We start from the raw sequence: 12286 nt of genomic DNA on the forward strand, positions 1-12286 counted from the left end.
TACAGGCGTGAGTGAGCCACCAGTGCCTGGCTTTACCTTCAGAATCTTCAGGAAAACAAAAAAGTTTTCCAGGCCTAGTACCAGTGGCTTATGTCTGTAATCCTAAGTAACTACTCAGAAGGCTGATATCTGAGACTTTTTTTTTCTTGCTGGTCCTGGGGCTTGAACTCTGGGCCTGGAGGCCTGGAGGCTGTCCCTGAGATTCTTTTGCTTAAGGTGAGTCCTCTACCACTTAAGCCACAGCACCACTTCTGGCTTTTTTTTTTTTTTTTTTAGTAGTTTATTGGAAATAAGAGTCTCATAGACTTTCCAGCCCAGGATGACTTCAACCATGATCCTCAAATATCAGCCTCCTGAGTAGCTAGGATTACAGGTGTGACCAACCGGCCCCCTGAGACTCTTATCTCCAATTAACTACCAAAAACGAAGTGGAGATGAGGCTTATGTAAAAGAAAGCCAGCCATTAGCCAAAATTAGCTAAGAGACTACTGTCAAGGTACCAAGTTCAAGCCCCAGTACCTGTACAAATGGGCACATTCATGTGTACACACATATACACACACACTGTAGAGGTTGGGGATCAACTCCTGGGCTAGAACCTGCCTGTCTCTTCCTAATTATGGGAACTTGGAGAAGTTACTTAATTTCTCTGAACATGTTTCTTTGTAATCTTAGAAGTTTTCCTCTGAAGGGTGTTGGAAGGATTCAGCTAAATTATGCATGTGAAACAATGAGCTTAATACCTAGCAGGCCATAACACATTCAGGAGATGTCAGCTATCATTATTAGGTTCCTTGAGATACTAATACAAATGATTCCCAAATGGCTTTTATTTGCTGCCCTGAAACCACCTTTTGGGGCTCCACTTCATATATGAGGAAACAGGAACAAGGGATTTAGATGCCTTACCCAAAGCCACACTTAGGGAAGTGGCACTGTGGCTCCAGTGAAAGGAGCACTAACTCAGTGCTCAGACCCTGAGTTCAAGCAATTCCCAGGCAAAGACTTGAGTGCAGACAGGCAGGGTTTCATTCTATGAACCTTACTCCAGGTAGTTTAAGGGAAAGTTAGGAACCAGCAAAAAAAAAAAAAAAAAAAAAAAAAAGTCAACTAGAGTCAAACCTACACTGGTGTCTGTCTGATTTTTTTTTTCAAATTTTTATTAACAAACTGATGTACAGAGAGGTTACAGTTTCATACGTTAGGCATGGGATACATTTCTTGTACTGTTTGTTATCTTGTCCCTTCCCCCTCTGTCTGATCTCTGTAGTTCTTTTTGTTCTGGTCCTGGGGCTTGAACTCGGGGACTCGGCGCTGTCCCTGAGCTATTTTTAGTTTTTTTTTTTTTTAAATTTTATTGTCAAGGTGATGTACAGAGGGGTTGCAGTTACCTATGTAAAGTAGTGAGTACATTTCTTGTCATACTTGTTACCCCCTCCCTCGTTTTTCTTCCCATCCCCGTTTTTCCCCGTCTCACAGCTGGCTCTCAATCATTTGAATGTCCACAGCTCTGTTAGCATTTCCCTAGCCTCAGGTCCTCAGCTCCTCCCACTAGCCCCCAGATCCACCCATACCTAGTGAGCCACTCCTACTCACTACCTACCTACTTCCCCTTTACCTCCCTAGAGAAAAGCTGCCACCTGGTTAAGGTGCAGAGGCCATGTAGCTCCCTCTCCCGCCGGAACTATGGCCCCACTAATAAACCTCCTTATGAACCTTCTTCTCCCGCCTGTGATTATCTCCGCATGGTCCTCTGGGATGGCCAGGACCTATGCTTTCAAGCTCCACTTCCAGCTTTTTTTTTTTTTTTTCTCAAATAAAAGATTAAAGTCTCCTGGACTTTCCGGTCCAGGCTGGCTTCGAACTGTCACCCTCAGATCTAAGATTACAAGCGTGAGCCACCCGGCGTCCTGCTCATTCCCTCTACTTAATAAAAATCAGTCTGAGCCGGGCACCGGTGTCTGGCGCCTGTCATCCTAGCTGCTCCGGAGGCTGCGATCTGAAGATCACGGTTCGAAGCCGGCCCAGGCAGGAAAAGCCCGTGAGACTCCAATCTCCAACGAACCACCAGAAAACCGGGAGTGGCCCTGTGGCTCAAAGTGGTAGAGCGCCAGCCTGGAGTGAAAAAGCTCAGGGACAGCGCCCAGGCCCTGAGTTCAAGCCCCACGACCAACCAAAAAAAATCAATAAAATGAATCTGGAACCCAGATTGTGCCTCAACTTGACTCCATCGTTGCGGCTGCTGAAGTCGCCCCTCACCCCCCCCCCCTTCATGCTGAATGATGCTCCACTCTCCCCCTTCGGCTCTCGGGGTGCCCAGGGCCTCAGTTACATCGCTCCAAGCCCGCCCCCACCCCCCCGCCAGGGCTGGGCGCCTCCACGGCCAACTAACTCCCCCCCTCCCCCCCCGCAATTCCCACTCGGCGGCCCCAAGATGGCGCCCGTAGCACCGCCCCCTGACGTCATCGCGCCGTCCTCCGCTCAGGGCTGCGCTCTTGAGACGTCAGAAGCGGAGTTCAAGGGGAGGGTGGAAGAGGCGTGTATCCTCCAAGGGAGGGTTTAAGGAGGCGGGCGAGTCCTGACCCTCTACGCTATTGGTCCTGATTTCTGAATCCTGAGTGATGATTGGTCGAACGGCAGGTGGGCCAGACGGGCGATGATTGGTCGCGCCCTGCTGTCTCGGAGGAAGGTGGGAGGGGCATTGTTGAAAGGCCAGAGCGAGGCTGTGGAGCAGGCGAGAGGAGACGGCAGGAGCTAGAGAGGACGAGGGGCTAGAGTGGCCTTGCTGGGGGAGCTGAGGCGGCCCGGGCCTGGGCCCCCCGGGCGTGCAAGTCGGCAAAGGCGGGTGAGTGCTAAGAGAGTGTCGGGAGGGCGGGCCCGGCCCCCACCCCACCCCACGCCCGCCGTCGGCGCGCGTCACCCGGCCTGCTTACAGAAAGGCCCGAGGGGGCGCGCGCCTGGCGGTGCGGTGCGGTACCAACGGCCACCGAGCGCGCAGACGGATGGGCAGGGCCGGGCCGGGGCGGGGCGGTGGGCGGGGCTCGGGCTGCTGCACCGGGATTTGATCGGGGTGGGAAAAGGGTGGTGTTAGATCTGCACCCCCCCCCCCCGGGACTTTCAGGCTCTGAGGACTGCCAGGGCTAAGGGCGCTTGGGTGGTTGGACGATCCAGGACGGAAGGTGGACTGTTAGGAAGTTCTGGGGTGACGAGCTGGGGGCGGGCGGGGCGCGTCCGGTTAGGTTAGAGGAAAGAAGTAATTAAATTAAACGGGGGGGGAGGGGGAGTCTTATTTGTGCCTGCGAGAACTAGGGCAGTGAGAGAGGTCTTGGTGTGAAAAGGTAGTGAGGAAGATTTAGAGCTAAGGGAGAGATCCCAGGCGTGAAAAAAAGGAGGCGTAATATCCATTTTCTTGGGGAAGGGGGACGGAGTACCTTTGGAAAGTGTTGGGGAACAGTGTCTGTACCGAGAGTTAAATTCATGTGCAGAGGGTGCATTCTAGTTATCCCTAGAATGAGCTGGAAAGGAAATGTATTTGTTTTGTTTTCTAAAGTACTGATAACTATGACAACATGAAGATTTGGGTATCCCTGGGGTGTTGTAGGTTGTTGAGAAAGATGACATTTGCTACATAGAGGGGGTGGCTGGGTATTCTTGGGATGAAGGTGCGATGCCTCATTGGTAAGAAGTTGGGGGTCTCAGCGTGAAATAGAAGAGATCTCATTCTTGGAATGGGGCTTTTTGTGAACAAGAAAAAGTTAAACTGGGCATCAGTGACTAATCCTTCCTACTAGAGAAGCTGAGATCAGGAATTCAGCTGGAGGCTAGCTGGGGCAGAAAAGTGAGAGCGATCCCTTCTGAAGCTGTAGCTGGGCTGGGTCATGTGCAGCCTGTCATCTCTGCTATGATAGGAATCCTAACATAAGCAGATCAGATAGCCTATCAAAAATATATGGCTCCCAAAAGGATTGGAGGCATAGCTCAGTGGTAGATTGCCAGCCTAGTAAGCATGAGGCACTAATTTCCCACAACAGTACTGCCAATTGAAAAATATATATATATATCTAGGTGTGGTGGTGCATCCTGGCATTTGAGAATGAGGCAGAAGGATAGTTTGTGAAGAGAGGCGCTTCCTCGAATAGGTTAAGGATGGGGTGGACCTTTATGCAAAGAAGGAAAGGATTAGGTTGGTAGGAAGAGGAACTGTGGATATCCTTGGATGAGTTAGGGTGGCTATATACAAAGAGGAGTTCAAGTCAATGTGAAGAGGGGACCTGTGTGCCCAGAAGGAATTAGAATTGACTTTATGTTAGTACAGAGAAGTGATTAATGTGTGTCCCCATACCTGAGGGCATGTAGTAGGACGATGGGTAAGGTCTAGGTTCATGAAAGGATTAGGCTTTTGTGAAGGTGAGTCTGGGTGTTCTGGATACAGTGTTACTATCTGGGAGGACTTAATTTGTTGAGAAGTCTAGGTATTGGGAAGTGGTTAAATCTGGTTGTTGAGATGAGTTAGGCTGATGAGAGAAAATCTAAGTCTAGATTTGGGGCTCTGTGATGGAGCACCCACCCAGAAAGTGCAAATCCTCAGGCATACCACTCCCCCAAAACCCTCTTTTTTGTCAGTTGTGGAGCTTGGACTCTGGGTCTGGGCACTGTCCCTGAGCTCTTCAGCTCAAGGCTAGTGCTCTACTATTTGAGCCACAGTGCCACTTCTGGTTTTCTGGTGGTTAATTGGAGATAAGTGTCTCATTGGGCTTGCTTTGAACCTGGATCCCCAAATCTCTACCTCCTGAGTAGCTAGGATTAGAGGCGTGAGCCACTGCTGTTTGGCCCCCTGAAAAACTTAAAAGTGCAAGCCTGTAACCCAGAACTTTTGAGGCTGGAGTACTTTGAGTTCTAGACCAGCCTGGTTTACCTAGCAAGATCTTGTCCAAAGAAAAGAAAAGAAAAGAAAAGAAAAAAAATATGGGACTGGGGATGTGGCTTAGTGGTAGAGTGCTTGCCTAGCATGCTTGAAGCCTTGGGTTCCATTCCTCAGCACCACATAAACAGAAAAAGCCCGAAGTGGCGCTGTGGCTCAAGTAGCAGAGTGCTAGCCTTGAGCAAAAAGAAATTGAGGGGCAGTGTGCAGGCCCTGAGTTCAAGCCCAGGACCAGCCAAAAAAAGAAAAAATAGATTTGATTAGGAGAATGGTTAGCTTGATTTGAGGAATGTGGGTTCCAGAGGGAGAATTGGTAGTTAACAAGGGCTGAGTGCAAAGGAAAGGGGTCATGCCATGTTAGTGGCAGGGTGCTGGGGGCAGTTAGTGATCTGGGTAAGGAGTGTGGCCACGGAGGCCTGTGTGAAGCTTCAGCTGGGCATCCTGGCAAGGGGGTGCGGTAATATGCATTAGAAAGAGGTGTGAACGGAAGTAAGGGGATTGGACCAAGATCTGGTGGGTGGAACTTGATGTTAGTTGAGAGGTTTGGCTTAGGGAACAAAAGCCCCCTAGGGAGAAATTCCTAGGAAGATTTTTATGTTCTGTGTTCTTGTTGTTTGTGGAGGGAAAGAACAATTGTTAGAAAGGGGGTTGGAATGGAGAAATCAATGTAAGGGAGAAGTTGAAAGGGGAAACAAATCAAAGCTTTTGGAAGCTGGTAAAAACTTACTTGTCTCTGCTGTCCCTTCTCACAGCTCAGTACCTTGCTGTTGCCATGACTGAGGAGTCTGAGGAGACAGTCCTGTACATTGAACACCGCTATGTGTGCTCTGAGTGCAACCAGCTGTATGGATCCCTGGAGGAGGTGCTGGTGCACCAGAACTCCCATGTGCCCCAGCAGCACTTTGAGCTGGTGGGCGTGGCCGACCCTGGAGTCGCGGTGGCTACAGAGACTGCTTCAGGCACGGGTCTCTATCAGACCCTGGTACAGGAGAGCCAGTACCAGTGCCTTGAGTGTGGGCAACTGCTGATGTCACCCAGCCAGCTCCTGGAGCACCAGGAGCTACATCTGAAGATGATGGCACCCCAGGAGACAGTGCCAGCAGAGCCGCCCCCCAAGGTGCCCCCCCTGAGCTCCAGCACCATCCACTACGAGTGTGTAGATTGTAAGGCTCTCTTTGCCAGCCAGGAGCTCTGGCTGAACCACCGGCAGACACACCTCCGGGCCACCCCCACCAAGGCTCCTGCCCCTGTTGTCTTGGGGTCCCCAGTTGTCCTAGGGCCCCCTGTGGGCCAGGCCCGTGTAGCTGTGGAGCACTCATACCGAAAGGCAGAAGAAGGTGGGGAAGGCATCTCTGTCCCCTCTGCTGCAGCCACTACCACTGAGGTAGTAACTGAGGTGGAGCTGCTCCTCTACAAGTGCTCCGAATGCTCCCAGCTCTTCCAGCTGCCTGCCGACTTCCTGGAGCACCAGGCTACCCACTTCCCTGCTCCTGCCCCAGAGGTTGAAGAGCCTGCCTTGCAGCCTGAGACCCTAACCCCTTCAGCCTCAGAGGCACCCGTGTCTCAGCCTGATGCGCTGCCAGCTTCTGATCATAGTTATGAGCTGCGCAATGGGGAAGCCATTGGGCGTGATCGGCGAGCACGGAAGCCGCGGAGGAGCAGCAGCACAGAGCCAGGGGGCACAGCCACCCAGGAACTTTTCTGCTCAGCCTGTGACCAGATCTTTCTCTCACCCCATCAGCTGCAGCAGCACCTGCGAAGTCACCGGGAGGGCGTTTTTAAGTGCCCCCTCTGCAGCAGGGTCTTCCCCAGCCCTTCCAGTCTAGATCAGCACCTAGGCGACCACAGCAGCGAGTCCCACTTCCTGTGTGTGGATTGTGGCCTGGCCTTTGGCACGGAGGCCCTCCTCCTGGCCCACCGGCGAGCCCACACCCCAAACCCTCTGCATTCATGCCCCTGTGGGAAGACCTTCGTCAACCTCACCAAGTTCCTTTACCACCGGCGTACCCATGGGGCAGGAGGTGTCCCTCTGCCTACAACGCCGGTCCCACCCGAGGAGCCTGTCATCAGTTTTCCTGAGCCAGCCCCTGCAGAGACCCGAGAGCCCGAGGCCCCAGAGCCCCCCGTGTCTGAGGAGAGCACAGTGGAGCCCGCTGCCCCCAGCACCTACCGCTGCCTCCTGTGCAGCCGTGAGTTTGGCAAGGCATTGCAGCTGACCCGGCACCAGCGCTTTGTGCATCGTTTGGAGCGGCGCCATAAGTGCAGCATTTGTGGCAAGATGTTTAAGAAGAAGTCTCATGTGCGGAACCACCTGCGTACACACACGGGGGAGCGGCCCTTCCCCTGCCCCGACTGCGCCAAGCCCTTCAACTCTCCTGCCAATCTGGCCCGCCACCGACTCACGCACACTGGGGAGCGGCCCTACCGCTGCGGGGACTGTGGCAAGGCTTTCACGCAGAGCTCCACACTGAGGCAGCACCGCCTGGTGCATGCCCAGCACTTCCCCTACCGCTGCCAGGAGTGTGGGGTGCGTTTCCACCGCCCTTACCGCCTGCTCATGCACCGCTACCACCACACCGGCGAGTATCCCTACAAGTGTCGTGAGTGTCCCCGCTCCTTCTTGCTGCGCCGGCTGCTCGAGGTGCACCAGCTTGTGGCCCACGCGGGGCGCCAGCCCCACCGGTGCCCATCCTGTGGAGCTGCCTTCCCGTCCTCACTGAGGCTACGGGAGCACCGCTGTGCCGCTGCCGCTGCCCAGGCCCCACGGCGCTACGAGTGTGGGACCTGTGGCAAGAAAGTGGGCTCAGCTGCTCGACTGCAGGCCCACGAGGCAGCCCATGCCGCCGCTGGGCCCGGAGAGGTCCTGGCTAAGGAACCCCCAGTTCCCAGGGCCCCAAGGGCCACGCGCACACCAGTTTCTTCTCCAACATCCCTGGGAGGCACAGCCTCCGCAGCCCCCGCAGCCCCTGCCCGGCGCAGGGGCCTGGAGTGCAGCGAGTGCAAGAAGCTCTTCAGCACCGAGACATCGCTGCAGGTGCACCGGCGCATCCACACGGGCGAGCGGCCCTACCCGTGTCCAGACTGCGGCAAGGCCTTCCGGCAGAGCACACACCTGAAAGACCATCGGCGCCTCCACACTGGCGAGCGGCCCTTTGCTTGTGAAGTATGTGGCAAGGCCTTCGCCATCTCCATGCGCTTGGCAGAACACCGTCGCATCCACACGGGTGAACGGCCCTACTCCTGTCCCGACTGTGGCAAAAGCTACCGCTCCTTCTCAAACCTCTGGAAGCACCGCAAGACTCACCAGCAGCAGCATCAGGCAGCAGTGCGCCAGCAGCTGGCAGAGGCAGAGGCTGCTGTTGGCCTGGCTGTGATGGAGACTGCAGTGGAGGCGCTGCCCCTGGTGGAGGCCATTGAGATCTACCCTCTGGCCGAGGCTGAGGGAGTCCAGATCAGTGGCTGACTGCCCTCCTCCCCTGTCACTATGTGGCATTGCCCAAGGCCTCTGAGCATCCCCTTGTTTGTATATACTGTACCCTCTCCCCTCCCACCACCATGTAAGTGCTGTAATTGGATCTATTCTCTTTGAGGTGGATGTTCTGGGGTCCTTGCTTTACATAAAGGTGTCCCCCATACACCTATCTGTTGGCCGCAACGTGAAGCAGTCAATAAAGACTGAGTTGGACATTTTTATGTGTTTTGGTCAGGCTCGGCTATAGGGTGAATTTGGGAGTCATGGGGGCCCATAGTAGCACTAGCACCTTGAAGCAAAGGCATCCTGAACCCAGGGCTATGGGCTCAGAATGGAGACTGTTGGTGCTAGGCATGGACAGCCTGGCTCTTTGGCCACTAGAGGTCTCCACAGCCTTGTGGAAAAGCTGAAAGATGTTTGTGCCAGTGTCCTGAGGCGTGTGTGTGTGTGTGAGTGAGTGAAATTCAGGCCTAGGTGCTCTTCCTAAGTTCTTTTGCTCAATTGTAGCACTCTACCACTTTGAGCCACAGTTGTTCCTGGTTTTCTGGTACTTAAGAATAGAGTCTCATGGACTTTCAGACTAACTTTGGACTGAGATCCTCAGATTTCAGCCTCCTGAGAAGCTAGGATTACAGGTGTGATCCACCAGTGCCTGGCATTCTGAGAATCTTACTAGCCTTGTCCCTCTACTCCTAGCTGAATGAGGGCCATAGCTATGCCCCCAAGGGTTTTCTCACAGGATCCCAGAGTATATACTCAGGTTGAACATGGTTTCTAGTCCTGTAGAGGAGAGTGGCTTCCAGGTTAGACACAGCTGTGGAGCTGGAGGATATTCTGAACAGTGTGGGACTAGGGTAGGAAGCATAGGGGAGGTGCCTGAAGTCCCCCTAGAGTTGAACTTTGGCTCAGTTAATAGATTTTTCTTGTCAGGGAGGAGTGCTGGGTAGCTGGCCAGTATCTGTGTCATATGCTTTGTGTTACTTTGAATAACATTCATAGTGATCCTGTGAAGAGAACATTTTGTAGGGAAGGCCTCTGAAGTCAGGCATTAATAGGGGACTTGCCCAAGGTTAGTTCAGCTCAGCTTGAATTTGTCTGGTTTCATTTGTTTTAATCACTCTTTTCTCACAACTCTGCTTCCTTTTACATACTTGGAAAAGGGTGTTAGAGACAGAAGGTGGGGCAGTGTGGGTGGGAATGCACTTGCTGTGCTAGCCTTCCCTCTAAGAGATACCCTCTACCCCTCCCCCCTTGCCCTCATTACACCAATCCTATTGGAAAGATCTCTTGGTTGGTTTTGCAGTAGTTGGCATTGACCTTAGGGCTTCATGCTTGCTAGGCAAGTGTTCTACTATTTAAGCCATACTCTCAGGCCTTAGAACTCCTATTAAGAGGTATAAAGGAAGATGCCTGTATTGAAAATCTTGTAGAAATTGAGGCCCTTAAAACTACCCCCACTGAGCCTATTTTCCTGTGGGCATTGAGGCCTTGGGACCCTGCTTGAAAATTGCTCATCTGTTGCTTGGATGAGAAGAGGGCTGAGAGAGGAAAGACCAAGACCATATAGGCAGTAAGCAGAACTAGGCCTAGAAGTAAGGACTAAGCATTTTACAGAGAAAAAGCACTCACCCATTTGATGTCCCAACAGTTCCTAATGAAGAGCAGTTTTCTTTTCATAAGTAGTTTTTTGTCAAGTGTGTTTATCATGGGGACCATCTTCAATGACAGGGTACCCTGCAGGAAAGACTTGAGCCACTGTCCCAGAATGTCAGATACCCCTAGAGCCTAGGAGAAAATTCATTCCTGGGGCTGGGAATATGGCCTAGTGGCAAGAGTGCTTGCCTCGTATACATGAAGCCCAGGGTTCGATTCCCCAGCACCACGTATATAGAAAACGGCCAGAAGTGGTGTGTGGCTCAAGTGGTAACCAGTACTAGCCTTGAGCAAAAAGAAGCCAGGGACAGTGCTCAGGCCCTGAGTCCAAGGCCCAGGACTGGCAAAAAAAAAAAATTTCATTCCTGAATAACCCCCTCTCGAAGAGCTGTAACATCCTGAAAGTCCTGTCAAGTAAGTACTTAGAATAATTAGAAGATTCATCCTTATAAAAACCAAATTAAAAAATAAGGCTGAATTGAGAAAAAGGACTGGAGTGGGAAAAAACCACCTAAGGGGGGGCTGGGAATATGGCCTAGTGGTAAAGTGCTTGCCTCGTATACATGAAGCCCTGGGTTCCATTCCTCAGCACCACATATATAGAAAAGGCCAGAAGTGGCGCTGTGGCTCAAGTGGTAGAGTGCTAGCCTTGAGCAAAAAGAAGCCAGGGACAGTGCTCAGGCCCTGAGTTCAAGGCCCAGGACTGCAAAAAAAAAAAAAAACCCTAAGGGTACTCAAATTAGCCATAGGATAAAAATGCTTATAGCAAAAAATAGCTGTGACAGTGGAATGAACTTTTCTGGGGCCTTCTGAGAATAGTCCCAGTGTGCAAACTGTGAGTTCAAAGAGCTTGAACTCAGGGCCTGGTATTTTCTGTCCCTGGAGGCTGTCACTCTACCACTTGAGCTACAGCTCTACTTCTGGCTGGAGCTGGTGGTTAGTTGGAGGTAAGGGTCTCCCAGACTTTTCTGCCCAGGCTGGCTTAGGACCATGATGCTCAGATCTCAGCCTCCTGAGTAGCTAGGATTATAGGTGTAAGCCACCAGTACCTGCTAGATTTAGTTGTTTGATTGAAAAAAAAAAGTTGTCTTCTGTAACATTTTTGAACAATAAGTCTCCTCCCCAGTTTGCATGTATATTTCTACCTCATACCCTGTTGTCTTTATCCCCTTCTCAGGACAGTTTGCAGACCAAGGGAAAATAGACATAATTTATACAGTTTTTAAAATTTTTATTTTTTGATGTTTGTTCAGATGAATGACACACTCAAGTTACAAAAATGGGGCCTTAAAAGAAGCACATTGTACAATGAACAAGCAGATTGGAGTTAAGAACACTGAAACGCTAACCCGCTACCACGAGAAGAGACAGGAAAGGGGGGGCAGGATGGGAGGGGAGGGGCTACCAACACAGGGGTCAGACAACTGAAATGGAGGTTACTTGACAGGAATGGAGGAAAGGCAGGTTACTCCAGGGCCTACTCTTTGGACGCCACTTCTTGGTCTTCCTTGCCCACTATTTGCCAGCTTCACCAAGTCTCCTCCCATCCCTACTTCCAGCCTAGTCATTCAAGTAAATAGGTGAGAGACCTCTCTCCACCAAAAGAGCTGAACCAATCAGATCTTTACAAGGTGGGGTAGTCACCTTGCCCTAGTCCAGCCCTGGATTTAAGAAGTAATGGTGGCAGTAGTGGGCTAAGAAGCCCCAAGGAGCTGGAGTTGCTGATGAAAGATGGCCTGTCTCTCCTCCGGTCACCCTGCAGTTATATAAATAAATAAATACCGAGCCCCCCAGGGCTGTGGGACAGGTTGGGGGAAGGGCGGCTGGGATAAAGGAGTGGAAAGGGGAGAGGAAGGGGAAGGAGGCAGAGGGAGGGTCACAGACATAGTAAATAAGTTGTCTCCATCTCAGCAATACTTCTTGATTATTAATTTTTTTCGCTCCTCTTTTTTGGTTTGTTTAACAAGGAGCTAACATCTCAAGGACAAATACTTAAAAATATACATTCTTTTTTCTTTTTTTTTCCACCTTTGTCATCGTCGTCTTGCTTTGGAGACTGCTGAGGTCAAAGTTTAAACCGCATGAAGGAACTGCGGCTGGAGTTTTTGTGTAATTTTTTTAATATTTTTATTTTTTTTCACTTTTTTTCCAACGTATAAAAAGGTAGCGGAGTTGTCTGTGGGTTTTTAATGGTTAAATCTTTGGTTTGTTTCTTTTTTCTCTTGGAGGCCTTTATCTCC

The 12286-nt window shown here is 51.4% G+C and overlaps 1 protein-coding gene across 2 annotated transcripts; it reads left to right on the plus strand.

Moving 5' to 3' along the window:
• The first annotated feature begins 2715 nt into the window (after window positions 1-2715).
• On the plus strand, window positions 2716-8611 carry Znf574 (zinc finger protein 574). Of its 2 annotated transcripts, none has more exons than XM_048329592.1 (2): window positions 2716-2845; window positions 5674-8611. In XM_048329592.1, the coding sequence occupies exon 2, from the start codon at window positions 5694-5696 to the stop codon at window positions 8382-8384; it is 2691 nt and encodes an 896-aa protein (XP_048185549.1). In that variant the 5' UTR covers window positions 2716-2845; window positions 5674-5693; the 3' UTR covers window positions 8385-8611. The 2 variants fall into 2 exon arrangements, with proteins under 2 accessions (XP_048185549.1, XP_048185548.1); XM_048329591.1 differs by lacking the exon at window positions 2716-2845 and adding an exon at window positions 3280-4407.
• The last annotated feature ends 3675 nt before the right edge of the window (window positions 8612-12286 follow it).

Source organism: Perognathus longimembris, chromosome 20 (assembly GCF_023159225.1).
Source record: "Perognathus longimembris pacificus isolate PPM17 chromosome 20, ASM2315922v1, whole genome shotgun sequence".
NCBI lineage: Eukaryota > Metazoa > Chordata > Mammalia > Rodentia > Heteromyidae > Perognathus > Perognathus longimembris.